Source organism: Nothoprocta perdicaria, unplaced genomic scaffold, assembly GCF_003342845.1.
Source record: "Nothoprocta perdicaria isolate Ctin4 unplaced genomic scaffold, notPer1 scaffold_107, whole genome shotgun sequence".
NCBI classification, from domain to species: Eukaryota; Metazoa; Chordata; class Aves; order Tinamiformes; family Tinamidae; genus Nothoprocta; species Nothoprocta perdicaria.
This window is the reverse complement of record NW_020454172.1, coordinates 674,762-692,212: the sequence shown is the minus strand read 5'-3', so window position 1 is coordinate 692,212 and position 17,451 is coordinate 674,762. Positions and strand designations below refer to the sequence as shown.

Below are 17,451 nucleotides of genomic sequence, written 5' to 3'. Positions count from 1 at the left end.
GTGAAGCAAAACCCCCAAAAGGATGCCGAATAAATTAAAGACGTGCGTAATTATACCAACATTTGCAAGAATGTGCAGCAGAAAACAGCAAACAGCAGCAACTTAATCCCACAAAATCCTCAGGAGAAAACTGGACGATTTTTTCAACTCTTTGAAACGTGATAATGAAAAAGCAATTCCCGGATGCTCCAGGCAAAATCATGTTGTTTGGAAGTTTATAATTACATACGTTAAATGCACTGGTCCATTTTCAGGACTCGCGATAATGATGTAAGATTTTTAATAGAGCCCTTCACCCCCGAGGGTTTGGGGGAGCTCCCCCGGACACCCAGCCCTGCCGCAACCRCCTCTGTGGTGGCTCTTGCTCAGGKGAGCTGCATGTGCTGCAAGACCCTTTGCTATGGGCTAAGCCCAACATCCTTGTGCAAGGATGGAGGAGGTTACACAAAAACCTCCCTCAACCCTCTGCCTTTCCATACAGGAGTTCAGGGATAGGAGAGAAATGACAGGCTGGGCCTGCATCCTCCAAGGACAGGAGAGCTGCTGGAAGCTACAGGCAACTGTGCTGCATCCAAGGCAAAGTCGTGACSTTGCACTAAGGACCATGCAGACACATCCAAGGAGCCCACGCCGGCCATGGCTAATGGGAGTGCTCTGGCCAGCAGGATGACTCAGCTCCAGAAGGGCTTCAAGCCTACCATGAGTTCAGGCATTGCTCTCCACCAGCTCCACGGACTTGGCCATGGCCTGGCAAGAGCTCCAGCCTCTTGGCAGTCCTGACCCACCTAAGTCTGAAAGGGAATGAAGGCAAGCAAAGAACAAGAAGTTACTGAGCCTAAAACAGCTGGCTGGAAAGTCTTCAAGATGGCTGTATAAATATTTGATCAACACTGAGCGATAAGAGCAGCAAAAAGATCAAGAGGTCCTATCCACGGGGTGCCAGACATTAAACGCAAGGATTAAGTGCAAGAATTATGTTACCCAGCTACAACCCAGAAGATGGAAAGATCATGCAGCGGTGGGCTGTGTAGCATAAATCCACAGGCTGTGTGCTGCCCGTGAGCTGCACGGCTCCCCGTATATTGGTAGGATTTCGGGTGCATAAGAGCTCTCACCTGAGCCCACCAGCCAGGCAGAGCTGTCCCCAYGGCTAGTCCCGATGTGCTCCATGCGTTGGGCAGTCCTCTAGGGAAGAGCTCAGCCCTGGATCTTCCAGACGCCGCTCCATGGGCTCGCACAGACACCAAGAGCAAAAATCACAACGTTCAGAGCCATCAAACGTGAGTTACRGCACTTCAGCGCACCGAAGATCAGCCCCATCACCTCAAGGGCTCTTCACATTGACCTTGAACTCTACTCTGCAAACCAGCCCGTCCCTCTTGGGCTCTTGAGTGCACTCCTTGAGCTGCTCTCACATGTAATCCTAGATGGGCAAGAGAGCCATTTAACCTCTGGTTATGAGGACGGGGCTCCTCAGGCTTTTAAATCACAGTCAGCAGAAAGTAATGACACAGGGAAAGGCTCGCAAGTCATTACCCAAAATATGGTATGAAACAGAGAGTAAGTACGAGGGAAAGAAAGCCTTCCAACTGATTTTAATGGGTTTTGACTTAGGCTTTTTTAGAACAGAGAACAGGTCCCAGGAGATGCACAGTCCAATGGGCTGAACTGCACCAGTGCATTTGTTATTACCCAAAACAAACTTTGGGATAAAATGTGCCTGCATGCTGCAATTCATGTACAAAAATAGGAGATGGTCCTGCAGTTTGAGGTCTGCAGCCTTTATTTTATTCTTTTCCTATAGTCTTACGGTACCAAAATTTCTGCCCAATTKGCAAAAACAAGGGGCCCTGACCTTGCTTGGCAGGGACATGGACAAGATCTCATGCACCTTCTGGAGGACTCCCCAAACACCCTGGTTCAACCAGCAGTTAACAGCACGGTCTGAAGGCTGAGCTTAGCAAAGCCACCTCTCCCTCACTGCACAGTATGAGGCCAAACAAATCAATAGCGGGTTGTTAATGCCAAAGAATTCAAACCAGTGGTTTGTTTTGAAATCAAAAGTTACTGAAACAGAACTGAACCTTGCCTAAAAAAATCAAGTCATCTGCAGAAAGTAATAAATAATTAAAGCAATAAGCTAGTCCATGGAGAAAGAACATAATTAAATTAATTCTACCACCAAGTATAGAAATATCAATACTGCAATGTGAGAAGATGCACGCAGGAAGGCAGAGAGCTGCACAGCTTTTCAATCTGTAGCTACACAAGCAGCACAAGAGCAAAATGATTTTGTGTGCGTGTGTGTGTATATATATATATAAAAATCAAATTCAAGCCATAATACAGTACTTTTAAAGAGCAAGGAGCTGTTGAGAGGCAGGCAGCTGCCTCTTGCAACGCTACGCTGCGAACGTGGAATGTATTCTGCAAAGCTGAGGGAGAGCTGGGAAGGACAGAGCTATTTGAGGTGAAATCTTGACAAGTTCTAGGAAGGGAACTGCATTTATGGCCTCTTTCAGCCTGTACCTTCCCACACACTTAACCTGCTGTCACCCATGACCATGAACAAAACTGAACATCTAAATTTTCTTCCACCTCCTATAGGTGGGCAACACATGAGCAAGATCCTAGGTCCTGCTTTTTCCTGCCAGGAAGGCCCTTTCTCAAGAGAAAAGGACATATGAACACAGTCTTCCTTTTTAGCTGTCTCTCACACACAATCCTGCCTTTTTTCCACAGACAAAGCCCAAAAAAATCAGGATGAGCAAGGGCTGCTCTAATGAAATAAATGCAGAGACTTTATGAACGTCAGCTGTAGAGTGATAGGATCCCAGTCCTTAKGGCATTAACACAGCTTTGGTGCATTTAAAAAGTTGCTAAGAAACAACAGGGTAACACTTAGACATCTCCGTACATTGGTTTTCACAGGTGGTTAAGCCTAGACCCTCGTGTGATGGGATGCAAGGCATTGCCTTCCCTCAGAGAGGTGTAGGAAGCCCTTTTGCAGAGCACCATAGGATACACAGCAAAGTCATTGGAGACTGGTCCACACAACAGGAACATCTATCAAAAATAATTCAGCACTGCCAAGAGAAGTCAGCCTGGCTTTGTCAAGGGGGTTCTATAAAAACTCTACATCTCCACTACCTTTCTGGGGCTACTCATTAAGCCCAGGGAGGTCAGGACTAGGAGCACYGAGTGCTTTCATGCTCTCCAAGGCTACAGGAGAAGGTTGGACCTCCTTCACTTTGCTCCAAGCGCATCCTTGCTCCAACCAGCGCCCCTATAACTCAAGCAGGAGGAAGATCCTCTCCAAAACTTGGCTCAAGAGCCACTGCAACATCACACCCAGCAGCCACGTGCTGCACAAACCGCATCCCGCTGCAGGTTCTGCATCAGCTCTCCAGCAGCTGACAAAAAATAAACCACATTGCTGAAGGCCAAATTTGCAAAACACGTAACCCAAAGCTTGAAACAACTTCTTGCTGTTTCTTCAACAGCAAAACTTGGAGCTGGAGCGATCCGTGCAGTCCCTGGGCACACACCCAGCTTTACATAATGACTTTTTCTTACCAAAATACTTACAGCACCCCACGCTGTGTTTCTAAGTTTACCTAGCGCTATCCCCGTTTCACACAAGAAAAAGGTTACTTGCTGTGAGAAAAATGACAGTGGCTTTTAAGGTAAAAAGATAGTCTAAGTTCAATACTTAGACTCAGACTAAGTTCAACACTTACTCCTGAAATCCAAGGATATGTATGCAGTTAAAGATCCCAGAAATTCTCACTCATTTCACCACTGGGCTAATAGGATTATTTTTGTATCCCAGGCACTCAGAATTAGGCTCCAAAAATCCAGRATCCATCTCAGGACCTTCAACCTCACTAAGATCAAACAGCATTTACTCACTAGTTATGGTCAAACATTATGTGGTAACTAATTGATGGAATACATAACGCAAAACCAATAAATACAAGTGCTCAGCTTGGGCACAGCTGACATGGGACAAGGCAACACAGCATCCCTAAGGAGCCAGCGCTTCCTTACTTGCCTTTCAGGTGCAAAGTTGCACCTGCTTTTCCATGTACAATATGCATCAGATCAATGATATTACCCTACCTYTAGAACTGCATCACTAAAGCCAAGGCAAAAAGCAGAAAACAGCAATTGGATGAGGTCTGCACATAGAGAAAGTCAGGTAAATCAAATCATTCAGGCTAATATAACTCTGGGAATTGACATTTTGAAGTATYTTGCAGCACTCTCATAAACCTCCTCTGCTACTGAAGTACCAGAATAAATGGGTGTCTCAGGCCACAAGCTCCCAGCCACGACCAAGCAGCTCCAAAGGGATCCACAGCCCATCCCCTAGGGAATGCACCCTAGGGATTGCACGGCARATCCTTAGTGACAGATTTGAGGTCAGAACCCACCTTATGGGGAAGAAACCACCACCTCACTCGCCCAGGCTGCACTTTCATTTCCATGTTARCACAAACCACTGCAGTTGGTCGGTGTTACACTACACGATCTGCATCAAAACTGGCATTATTTTTTTCCAGCCAAAGGGGAAAGATTAAAAAAAAATAAATAAAAAGGCAAGGGAGATAAGGAAGGGAGACCTGAAAGTCATTTCACCATAATAGCTGGCAAGCATACATAATTAGACTGTGACAGTCAGCACAGAAAGTGGACTGTGTTTATAATAATTTTAAAGCAGGAMGTTTCTGTTCACGAATGAAGTGATGGGATCTAATATCTGAAGTTTGCTGCTAATGCTCCAGACCTGACAAATGGCTCCTGTGCTCCRAGCCTTGCCCGGCTCCCCTCTATCACMGTTGGCCTAATAAAAGATATTACTTCTCCCTGCAAACCTTGGCTTTCATATCCTAGCAACTGACAAATAATGGGCATAGAGAACACTGATTTTTATCTTAATTTTAAATAGAAAATTCATGCGCTCTCTCCAAGGACTAAATAGTATTTAAAAACAACAAAGACAAACCTTCAGCTCTAGAGAACTTCCCCGGTAGCTCGGGAGTGCACTCATGGAAAGCCCAGATCTTCTCCATCCCAGGGCATGCCCCAAGGAAAACAATGGTGCTTCCTACAGCACCTTTTCCGTAATGGAAAAGGAAGGACAGTAGCTGCTCTCTGCAGAGCGCAGGAGCATTTCTACCTATTCCCACCACCCAACCCCTCTGCTTGCAAGGGCTGTGCTGCATCTGCAGCCCAGTCCCACCAGCAGCCCAGGGCTGTGGCTTTGCAGAGCCTGGCAATAAAGTCCATGCACACATTGAGCAAGGGAGAGCAGAGCTGTCCGAGATCCACCTCCCACCCTCAAGCTAACAAACCAGCAGCATCTCATGAAATAATCACCACAGAGCTTCTAAGCGCTGGAGGGGAAGCGGGGTGAGAGAAAAGGCAGGAAACTGTAATTATTATTTCTTTSTAATACTAGAGAGTGCTCAGTTAAAGGTGCCTGAAAGATGATGGGGTCATCTGCTCGGCACAGAGCTGCACCGTGCAGAACAAGCTGGGGACACGCTCTGCACGAGTCAATTATAACATCCAGCACATGCAACGACGAGGATTTGTTCCAGTGATGCTATTTGTTCCGGGAGACGTTAAAAGGTGGTAAAGAGACACTTCCAGCATGCCTAATATTCAAACAGAAACTGCTTGGAGTTCACTCGAAACCTGGTTACTTCTCCATCATTTCCACGCTCCTGGGACACACTGCAGGGGCTGCTGCCGAGTCTGGGGCTTTGCCCCAGCCATGGAGCTGGTTCCAGATGACCCGCTTGGAACCACCCAGAGCATCCCGATGGCAGCACCTGGCCTTTGGAAGAGGCATTTAGTTTATTCTCAAAAGGAAAAGGGAGAACGTGCTGCTGCCTCTGCTCCTTTACTGCTGCCTTCATGGGAGGGAACCCAGAGCCAGGATTCCTCGTGGCACCATGAGCATGCAGGGGCATTGAGGACAACACACCATRCTCTGCTCAACACCCCAACTGCTCCTTACCTCTTGTGAGACCAACAGAGCCCTGCAAGCTCTCACCCACAGGCATTCAAATAAGCATTTTGTAGCCCAAAGGGACCAGATCACCCTGTCAACAGCAGAACCAAGCTCAACCGACATGTAGATGAAAATATCATCACTATTTCCATGACCCAAACACAGCCCAGGTCCTGAACGGGGCAAACTGGTCAAGCCCTATCAATGTCTTGCTGAACTCGGGCTGCAGAAACACTCCCCTTGTGTCCATCCATCCSCGCTAACAGCGACAGCCCCGTTTCGAGGAACTGTTGTTTCTCCATAGAAACCTCTCGGGCAAYGGATCATCCCTCGTTGAGGCTGGTGCCAGCGGAGTTGGCCGCAGCGCGAAGAGCTGAGGAGCTGCTTCCAATTTCCAGCTTCRCTGACTCTATTCCCAGGGAAGAACACTTGCCACAATGCTGATTTTGCTAAAAGGGCATGATGAACCTACGTATTTAGCGGGTACTAAGGAAGAGCTAAAACCAAAATAAGGCAAGTAGGCAATTTAAGAACAATAAGAATTTTGAAAAAATGGAAAAAAAATAACTTGGAAAACAARATATTTGTTCAACAAAACTGAGTAATGAAAAATCTCTTAAGTAACTATGAGAAAAACACTGTTTGAAACATTGAAAAATAGAGGAAAAATGTTTTACTACAGACAACTCAAATTATAGAATCTTAATGGAAGAAGCAAGACCAACAGTTAGGGGGCATCACATAACACTGTCACCTATTTTATCATTGCAATGAAAAACTAAATTGAAATCTTGTAAATGACAATCGGAAAAATTTCCAAATCCTGGAGATGCRAGCAGCTTGGTAAACAGGGCACTTCTTTCTTCCAACTCCTTCATTTCCCAGGMAGGGCACAGCTTCCCGGGAATACCTGTGGGCTGCACAAGGCAGGATCCAGCCAAGCGGTGGGCTTTCCACCAGCACCAGTGAACTGCATCAAGGGGCACCGGTTAGTAACCCCGACGGAGGTGCCCGTGTGCTGCCCAAGTCGGAAAGCCAGCATCACTTCTCACACGTCCTGCCTGCCTCCCGGTAGAGCAGCTTAGTGCAGGAGCTGCACAGCGGCCGCACAACAACCCCACTCTCAACCGCAAAATGCAACGACACCGGGGTCACCCCGCTCCACCTTGCGCCCTCGGGTCTGTTTTAGCACGCAAGCAGCTAGAAAAGCTCAGGAGAAAGGCACGTTTCCACCCTACCAAAACGCCAAGAGAGCAAAAAGCAGCAGCAAAAGGACCTCTCCTGGGAGGGAGAGATAAGGACGGAAACGTCAAGGAGTAGGAGACGAGAGATAGGGACTATTCCCACGCTGCTCCACACGAGCAGCATCTCCCGACCCCGCGGAGAAGAGCTGCTCCCGACCACGGCTCCGGCRCTTTGCAGGTACATGCAAACGCAGGAGCCTCTCTAATATTCTTCTAAAGGCCTCATCAAGTGCAAAAACAAACAGCATGGCGCGGGTAAATAACCGGGGCCTCCTGACAAACAAGACAATATTTATGGAAGGCTATTAAACTTGTATTACTTATCTCAGAGAGCGGTGCAGTTGCAGGGTAGCCAATCAGCCCTGCTAACTAAATACATATTTACATATGCTTCAGAAAGCTGCTTTATTTACCCAGTGGACCAAAATGGCTTATTCATTCTATTCCAGTTCTATTTTGGTCTATCAAGTACAGTAAATGCGCAGTTAGATGCATAATAAAAAGTCCTTTAGAAAAGTAATTGCATTACCTTGTGCACAGCAGATTTTTCTTTCCCAAACATCAAGAACAACTGGAGCATTTTACAGGATCGTAATTTCTTATTAAAAACATACTGACACACACTAATTATCAAGCGGAAATCTTGTTTAGAAATGTAAAATCCAAAAATATTTACAAAGAAGAAATTCCTGAAAAACAATAATTGAAATAAACAGTTGAAAAAAATAATTGAAACTGGCAGCCACAGAAATGCAGGAATRGTACTGGTTCATTTTACGGATCCTACAGGGCTTTGCAGGACCTTGTGGTGGTAGWTGATGGTAACAGGTCCATTTAGTTGGCACCTTGAGAATAGGCAAGTGCCTATAAGCATTGGTGCCAGCCCTGCTGCAAATCCCAGTGCTTCACCTTGGGCTKGGAGCTAGGAATTCCTGCTCTGCAAACACTTCTACCCGAGAAAGCAAAAATTACTCACCGTGGGTCCAAGCGCCATTAAACATATGCACATTTACCACAGGCTGTGGCCAACTGGTTATAAGCAATCCACTAGGAAGGCACAAAAAGTGGATYGTTTCTGCCTTATTTTCCCTCTTATTCAGGCAATGAGTTGAAGCTCAGGAATATTAACCTAATCACTCTGCCCTATGGTTCAGCTGAGGAGGAAACAGCATGCTGAACCCTAACACAAATGCCTAATGAAAAATATACCATGCACCCTTATATTGAATTGACTAGCAGGGCATTTAAAAATCATGACCCAAAAGCCCAGGGGGCCCCTAAGCTCCCACGGCTTGAAGCCTGAGGAGTTATTTCCGCGGCCAAATTGAGGACCATGCCAGATAATCTGGCTTGCTGCAACGTCTGCATACTCACCACTGGCATTATCAAAAGCAGCTGTTGCTGGGTTATCAATTAACCCTTGCAAAGCAGGTGGTTTTACTGCTGCTCTGGAAATTCCATGTTTGGCAAGCACACGGCCAAGCCCAGGCTGTAGGAGCAAGGCTCTCGGCCCACCCTGACCATCAAAGCGGAGCAGCTTTTAAGCACAACCCCCTTTGAAACGGATGCAGCCAACTCCCAGCTCCACTGGCCTCAGCCATCCCCAGCAGCAGCGTCTCGTTGCACACCCATGGTCCRTGCCGGCGCAGATCCATTTTCTGCCTTCCAGAAATCTCCTGCCTCCAGAAACCTGCCGCCTTCTGCTGCTGCCCTGCAGCACATTCCAAGCATTGCTTTGGCTCCTGGTATCTCCCAGAGAGCCTTCTCCCAATTTTTCTTCTTCGCAGACTTGCTGCCAAGCCTGGAAAAGGTTCTCCTCCTCTTTGCTTCTACTTTGAGGTGCAAAGTTCCAACAACCACTAAACAYTTGCCACATGCTTTGCCTTCCCTAAATCATGCTCTTTTAATCACTGACATCATTATTTCTTCTCYAGTTTTACCATCCCTATGTTGTGTTGATCACTGTAGTTTAGGACGGATCCTGCAGCAGGGAGCTGTTTTGTCTTGCCCCTCGAGCAGCTCTCCCATAAGGACCATTTTACAAATATTTGAAGACTCCTCCTTATTCCTCAGACGTTGCCTTACTGAGACAACTCACATATGAGCAGGGACAAAGAAGTGGTATCTTTTTTGCATGCTTTTGACCTAAAAATCCTGCACAAAGTGTGGTCAGTGACCTCTACTGCTGGCTGCTCTGCAAAGCCTCATTGAGGATGTTGGCTTGCTGGCATGTACATTGGTCAACACTARAGCCAACAACCCATGCGAGAGCCCACCTGAGCAGAGGGTTCCTGAGGAGCCTCCTTGTCCATCCCTGCAAGAGGAGCTCCATGCACGGAGGCGGCCCCAGGGACAAGGAACACGTTCGCTCGCTTGTTCAATCTGCAGCTCATGGCTGTGCTGTGCAACAGCCAGCGCGACGAGGCAACAAGTCAGGACAGGGACGGAGCCAGCAGCACGAGCTGATTATTCAGCTGCCAAAGCAGCACAGCTGAGCCGGGTTTCAGATGGAAAAACAGATGCCTTCAGACACATCCAGCCTCAAAACTCCTAGTGGGGTTGTGTATTTATGAAGGATGACAGTATCTATCTATATATATAGGTGTTTTTTTCCACTCCCTTCTAAATCCTCACAAAGTATCTTAGCTTTCCGTCTTGTTGTCTCCTCATTCTTCTTCTGCTCATCCAGGGAGCCAAAGCCTGGCGTGTGCATATATATTTATATGCTCATATATTTGTATATATATATATAGAACTTGTCTATAAGCTTCTCTAATACCTGCTGCTGACAGCAGCTGCTGGGCTCCTTGCTGCTCACGTAGTTTGTTTCAGCGCCTTTGGGTCCATCAACRTGATGCTCTGCCAAAGCTCAAATATTGTATGTACTTGCTAAGTATTTGTGCCTATTTTACCATGAACCAAATCTTTCCTTCTACCCTGAAGTATTATAGAAAGTGATGCATTCATTTACATTTGCATTAAGTCTGCAAAACTTTTTTTTAATTCCAGCAGCATGCAGTTTTTCTAAGGCAGCTGGATGCTTTTCAYGCTGGGTCTCCTACGGTTACTGGCAAAGCTGGGCTAAACCAGGACTGGATTTGCCTTTTCAGAAGTACTGGGTCTGACTCAAAGATAAAGCACAGCCAAYCTGAAGCCAAACACTGCTGCTAGAATCACCACTGCTTTAGAAAATGAGCTGGGATCAAGGGCCCACGCTGTGTGCAGCTCTTCCCCCTCGGGTCCAGATCTGGGTGCACGCTGCAAACACCTACAGGAAGGTCATCCACCACCGTCCGCTTTATTRTTTAATTCACTACTGGGCCTAATCTCAGCTAATGAGTTGGATGATGCTGGGTTCTCCTCCCTTCCCTCTTTTACTCCCTCTGTTAGTTCATGTCACTTAAAACCAAGAAATACAGCAATTTTTAATTAAATGTCACTGTGGACAGATATGCAAGAACATGATTAACCTTATCCCCTCATCATTTGGATTAGCCTGACTCTAAAAAATGCWAACTGAAAATGTCTGACAGTTCCTAAAAAGTTCTTTATCTTCATTATTTCTATTCCCAAGTCAACATTGAAAAACTAGAAACCCACCACTGCATTTTGTACTTGTAGAAYAACATTCAAGTGGAATGAATACAAATAATGCTGAAGAACTGCAGTTCCTCAAACTTGAAAAACAAGAGGTGAACATTAGATTATGTTTCTGACCTAGTCAAATATCCTTCTCCAGGCAACAGATTGCAATTCACTGACAACACATGCCCCGAAGAAGCCAGATAATAAAAAACCCTATGAAAACAAATCTGCTGAGACTGAGCCACACACGAACTTTGCTTTAGCAAAGGCTGAGAAAGTATTTGTTAAAGAAATGGTGTAATAAACAGAGAAAGGAATTACTGCTCCTTGTGATCTTGCAGAGGAGGGATCTGTAACGTGTAATCTGTCCTGCGAACTTCAGTTGCACATGACAACAGATGTCCAAGGGTGCAGAGAGCAACCGCAGGCTCGGTGCTCTCCAGCTTGCCAAACTTAACGTTTTTAAGGAGACATATGGGCAGAGGCACTGATTTGGGTGGGTTTCAACTAGATCACAGGCAGGGGGAAAAGCGAGTTGTGAGAACTCTAGCAATGGGAAAAAATATGGGATAAGAAATTAGGTAATTTCCTACAAGAGAGTTACATCTGATCATTGTATTTGTGATGGGTTTAAAGCCAGAAACKCACCATTCCCACCAAGTTTTGAGGGCCTTTCATCTTCCATCGAGAGCTGGAAATTTGACATGTGCGAGGGGGAAGGAAGGAGTGAACAGAATTTCTAAGGGTCATTATAGTTTTATAAGCACGAGTCAATTTTTCATCTAGGACATAAGAATTGATGTCAAGTGGCAAGTAATGAAATATTACTTAAGCTGCAGACTATGCTCCACTATCGCCAGCTCAAGCACCCCCTAGATTTTCAATAAAACCTACAAAAAGCTCAACACGTGCCCTGCTCTGCTAATCCTCACTGTGAGGCATAAACTCACCACAGCTCTGAGGAGAGGGGGGAAACTTCATGCCTAAATTCATACATACATTCATTCTCATAAATAGATTCAAACACTACTTTCACAGAGAACTTCCAGCACTTCAATGAATAGTTTCCACCTTTTAATGCAAAACAGGTGGTCAAAGTTCAAGCCTTTATGGCAGTTTGATGTCAGCCTGTGAATCAATCTGGAGCCACATCTCATTTAATCAGATTATTTGGCCAAACAGAGTGGAAGCAGTGAGCTTGATCATTTCGTGCCTGAACGCTTTGAAAAKCATCCTTTGACACTCATTTGTTGAACGAGCGATTGTGCACAACAAAAACAAATTAAAAGTTAGTTTTAAATGGTTGGGCTAGATCCTCAGCTAGGAAAGAGCAAYGCAGGTGCATTAAACAACGCAGCTTTGATCATCTATATCTGCCCTTTCCATTTGCATTCAGAAGGGAATCGAGGTGGGATTTGGCCCCTCTGACCCAAAGCATCACGGCTGTTTGCTTTGAAAAAGAGCACCTGCCTTCAGGCTCTTACTCAAAAGGAAAAAACTGCTCTGAGAGGCGAGAGCCAGAACTGCCCCTTCTCTTCCCACTTTTTTTCTTCATTTAATCAAGTTCATCCATGAATGTGGGATAACAAACAAAACAGGCTTGTGYGCTACCGCTCTTACCTTTGGATTTCTCCTTTCAGAAGAGGATGAGCAGAAATCTGACCAAACACACGAGCTGAGCAGCTCTCCCTGCAGCTGCTCACRTGCCCCTCAGCCTCCCCAGCCTGCAGAGCTCCTACCTACAACATCTGTCTGCAACAGGAGTAATTTCAAAAAAATGCAGATTTGCTCCATTGACAAGCTGTACTTGGACCCAATATGCACCAGAATGAGGGGCATTTACAGCATCCTTCCAAAATACAGTGTGCCCAAAGCCATGCGAGAGGCATCCGGAAAAAAAAACGGGAATACCCCATTTAACAGCAAAGTGCCACCCATCCAACGGGTCAGGCAAGGGGCTGCACAAGCCAGAAAACATCTGCCAAACCAAATCAAAATTGATGATAAGCAGCACAAGCTCTTGGAAAGCTGCTTCTCACCCAGTTGCCAAGGACAAGAGCTCACAGCTGCACATGGAAGGAGCGGGATTCCCACCTTTCCTTCTGCTCTTCCTCCCAACACCATCCCCTTCCCCATCCCATGGTGGTGGTTTCCTTGCAGGATGCTCCTCTTCCTCCAGCTGCTCCCAAGCTCCCCAAAACTGCCTCACAACTTCAAGGGCTGCCCCAGCACATGGCAAATGCTCTCCCTGGTACCTGGAGCACGGCAGCACTTTGGGAAAAGCCACTGCCCGGCGCTGGGCTCGCTGCTGTTCTTCCAGAACAGCCAGGTTTTGCAGGACACCCTTGCAAGGCTCTAAACTCAGGCTTGTTTCCACAAATTACTGCAAAAACACTCAATACGGGCAAACACATTGAAAGAAAACCGCATTTTTTTTCCTACCTTTTTTTCTTGCAACTTCAAGTCTTCTGGAGTCCTGGAAGTAAAAAAAAAGAGAATTTTTTTTTAAAGAACAGCAGAACTGTTGGAAGGCAACACGAACAAAGCCCCGGCCTCTGCATTCCCAAAGCCCTGCACAATCACCATGGACAAACTGCAAGGATGGGATTTCAGCTTTTCCACAAATATTTAATAGATCAGTACATCACCCGTAACGATTCACCGCTCTGTGGCAGGTTACAAGCTAGTGCGCACTGTCTGTCTTTAAAGTAGTATTTTTTACATCAATAAGAGGGAGCAGCTGGGAGCCCAGGGCTATTACACTTGGAGTTGGGGTTAGGGGAAGGAAGCAGCTGAGCAGGGACTTGCTCAAATGCCTGCAGTTTCAGTCAAAATAAACAGGCTGCTGCTGCTCAGCTCATCCCAACCCCTGCACATCCCCATCTCGCAGCGTTTCTTCCCCAGCATCATCCCCATCTCCAATAAAGAAACTTTATGAAATGTTTTTTTTTAAATAAGTCARAAAGGATATTGCATTTTCAGACAATACTATGTTTATATTAACAGCGAGACTCAAGAGAAATACCTCATTCCAAGCAGGAAAATTATTTATCAATTAATTGCAAGCGCACGTGATTTCCATTATTCAAACTGCATCCTGCAGCCYGACAGCAGCTGCTGTGCAACCAGCCTGGGCCAAGGAACAGCTGCAATTTGAGCTGCACCAGAACAGTCCTCACTCCATAATCCGCTTCCAGCTTGGAAAACTCCTTCCCCTTCGGTGCCTCCCCAGACAGTCGCTTTTTTGGCCCCCTTGATGCACACCAGGGTTTTATTTGTACTTTTTTAAAAAATACATCCCTGCAGATGATGCTGAGACAAAGGGAAGTAAAATATACAGCTCTATCTATCGAAACACATTCCCAGGCCCCCTCTGTAGCATAGAAAGTCCTGCCCCAGGTTAATAGAAAATATCGAGAGCTGCCGCGGGAGCGCACAGGAGAAAATACGGAGCTTTGAAGTGAACCAACATAAAAGCAAACAAAAGGAAGAAAGAAAAATCAGCCTGTGGAAGCAACAGCAGCACCTGCTCAGTGAACTCCTGTAACCTGAAAGCATTAGGCAGTATTAATTAATTCCAAGTGTGATGTTTTATTCAAAGAGGAGCTGTTACACACAGGGTATGTTGGGCAGTGTCGCATCCATCCGGCCGTGCTGGAGCTGCAGCCGATGGGCACCAGGTCTGGCCCGGGCCCCAAAGTGCCACAGACACCTCTGGGTTGAGCCCAGCTCAGCCGCGGTGACAACTCGCCCTCTGCTCATCACAACCKGCGGATATTGTGCTTAAACAGCTCACTTCACTGAAGTGGGATGCAAACAGCAGCCCTGGACCTAAGCTCATGGAGGGGTACTGAAAAGAAGTCGGGGGCTATTTCTTCTGAAAAAAAATAAGTTATCCCCTGTAGGACACTACATCAGCAGCCAAGAGAAATACGGAAAATGGCAGTCAGGATTAGCACAGACTTCAAAGCATTTATTCTCTTTATGCTGCAAAGCCCCGGGATATGTAGACAGTTATACTCCAGGGACCTCTCCGAGCCTTTCAAATATTAGTCTGAGAGGTGGGGCACAGGATAAAAAATGCAGCTAGAGCTGCTGTCATTAAGCCCATGTACATGTAAAATGTGCAAAAGGGAGGAGGACTTTTAAAGCTCCCCTGGAGTCCCCCGCTCTAACAAGCTGTTTGAATCCTTTGCAGTTCAAGGGCTTAGAAACACTAAACGTAATTACAACTATTACATTGATCAAAAGACAGACAATCACACGCCATAAAATATTTAAGTGTCAGCTCCCTCGCACTGAATACCTTTTTGGTGTTTCCATGAAAAGAAGCGCACAGATGCTGGAAAACAAAGGCTGGTCTTCAAAGTTCCCTTTCTTTTACTCTATTCCCCTTAAAATTATAAGCTCTGATGAATTTAAGCTAGCTGAAAAACAGATGCAAGGTTCAGAAGAAAGACTTGATAGGAATACATGAGGAGAAAAGGCTCAGGTTGCAAGAAACAGTTCTCTTAACTGATAAGAGCATCTATACTTGAGGTCCCCTAAAGCATCCTACTCTGGAGATGTACTTGGAGTGAGGAAAACCTGCAGGAAAAACATTGGAGCCTGACAGCACACAAAATAGCCATCATTTCAGATGCTGCAGCCAATAATACCTCTTTCCTGTAACATAAAAATAACTGATTTTTCTTCTTTGCAGCATGCTGGACATAAGACAGCCCTAGTGTTAATGACAGAATAAGCCACAACATGCTTTATCAGCAAGAGTGGCCACAAGTGTGTCACTGCAACACTTAATTTGGAAATCTCTTGACAAAAGGGAGTAGAACCCTTTCCCATGAAGTCTGAGGTGCTGCTTGCAAGTAAAAATCACTGTTTTAATCATGTTATTAGTGGAGACTCAAACTATTTTGATAAAAATGACACTGAAGTACTCGGATGCATAGCCCAAGGAAGAATTTTCAGCAGAAGCCATAAAGCAGACGGTTATAATTACTTCTTTCTTGGGCACCGCTTAATGACTGCAAATTCCTTTAACTAAAAATCTAATTTGATCATAGACTAAGTCTCATGTTTTGAAGTGAGAAATTTGCTTCAGATTGCTCATGCCCTCCACAGAACTTCTTCCTGAGCATGGGCTGCAAATCACTTTAAACACCACTTAGTTGCCAAAAGTAGGGCTGGACAAATAGAAGAGCTGTATTAGCTATTTTTTTTTCTTTGCAATGTTAACTGAATACAGATTTWAAAAGTCCCCCTGACTGAAGTGCTTAACCATTGCTTAAGGTGGAAATCAATGCAGCTTGCTTGTTCTTGCACTGCTGTTTTCAAGACACCCATCTACTGAAAAACTGCATTTCCAGAGACTGAAACCAGTGTTAATACCTGACTGCAAATGTAGTGTCATCAAGTAGAACAGATATTGCCAGCTGTTTGGGGAGGGAAAACTGTCAGAAATACGGCTCGTTTTGTGAGCTCTGCAGTCGCAGCTTTCCCAAGCTGCTGCACGGGGATGCTGCACAYGAGACGCTGGGCAAAGCACACGTTGTTTAACAGGGGTTTTGCACAACCCCTTCCCTCTCCTATAGCAAGGGGACACTCGTCTTGCAGAAGACGGTGCCTTGGGGAGGCGGCTGGCGCTGGAGCCTCCGGTTTAAGGCTGAATGCCGGTCCCACGGCCAAGGCAGGCACCTCCGCAGGCAAGGAGCTCATTTCCTTGGGAACGGCCACAGTCTGGAATAAAGCACTGCATTGTGCATCTCCAACCATGCAGATGGGTCACAACTTCCCAGTGTTCGGTGGCAAGGGGACATTGATGATTTTACTGACTGGCATTAGCACTGCCCACACCAAGAGGCATCCTCCAGAGGTGCTGCCTCCTCCATCAACCAGAGATGCTCAAGGGTGATGGCATCAGGCCTAAATTCCAAGTCACCCCCTCACTGAAGACCAGCATTTTTGGTATTTAAGGAAAACCAGAGACTGGGCTTCATCTCTCTRCCTCAAGACAAAGAGGGTCCATGAGAGCCACATTCATTTGAGCATCCTCCTCCCTCCCCATGGCTTTGAAAGGCTTTGCTGGGGTGCTCTGGGGATGAGATTTAGTGTTAACTTGATATCCTGGTATGTTCAGTCCAGGATCTGAGCATCTTTAAAAATATAAAACCCAGGAAAACCACCACTGCACTAAACATATCGTTTTTTCTCCTCAGGTCACCCGAGACCAGCTTCATCATCCCAAAGCTCATCAGCAGTTGACCATTAGGGCTTGTTAAAACTGCACCAAGCTGCAGGGTAAAGGGCCACGCACATGCAAGCTACTTAGCTTCATGTTCCTGGCAAAACTAACATATTAAAGACTAATTAATTCCTGATTTGGAAGGTAGCCAAGGATCTTCCAAGCTCAAGAAACAGCTCTAGCCAARCTGCCAGGACCTTTAGCCATGATCTCTAGGTCTAATTCCAGTCCCTCAWGGGTGATCTCTATTAATAACGCCTCATTTTTCTCTGCAGCCCAGGAGTGACTAGGCAAAAATCAGACATTCAAGCAGAACCCCTACCACCAAGAAATAATGACTGCAGCACGAGCRTGGAGAG

At 46.0% G+C, this 17,451-nt stretch overlaps 1 protein-coding gene across 1 annotated transcript in view; it reads right to left on the bottom strand.

Moving 5' to 3' along the window:
• The window catches only part of LOC112952654 (follistatin-related protein 4-like), a 45,462-nt gene that overhangs the window by 18,823 nt on the left and 9,188 nt on the right, over positions 1-17,451 (bottom strand). The window contains exon 3 of the mRNA XM_026045555.1: positions 13,294-13,327. Within this exon, the coding sequence (XP_025901340.1) occupies positions 13,294-13,327 (34 nt within the window). The remainder of the gene's footprint in view (positions 1-13,293; positions 13,328-17,451) is intronic.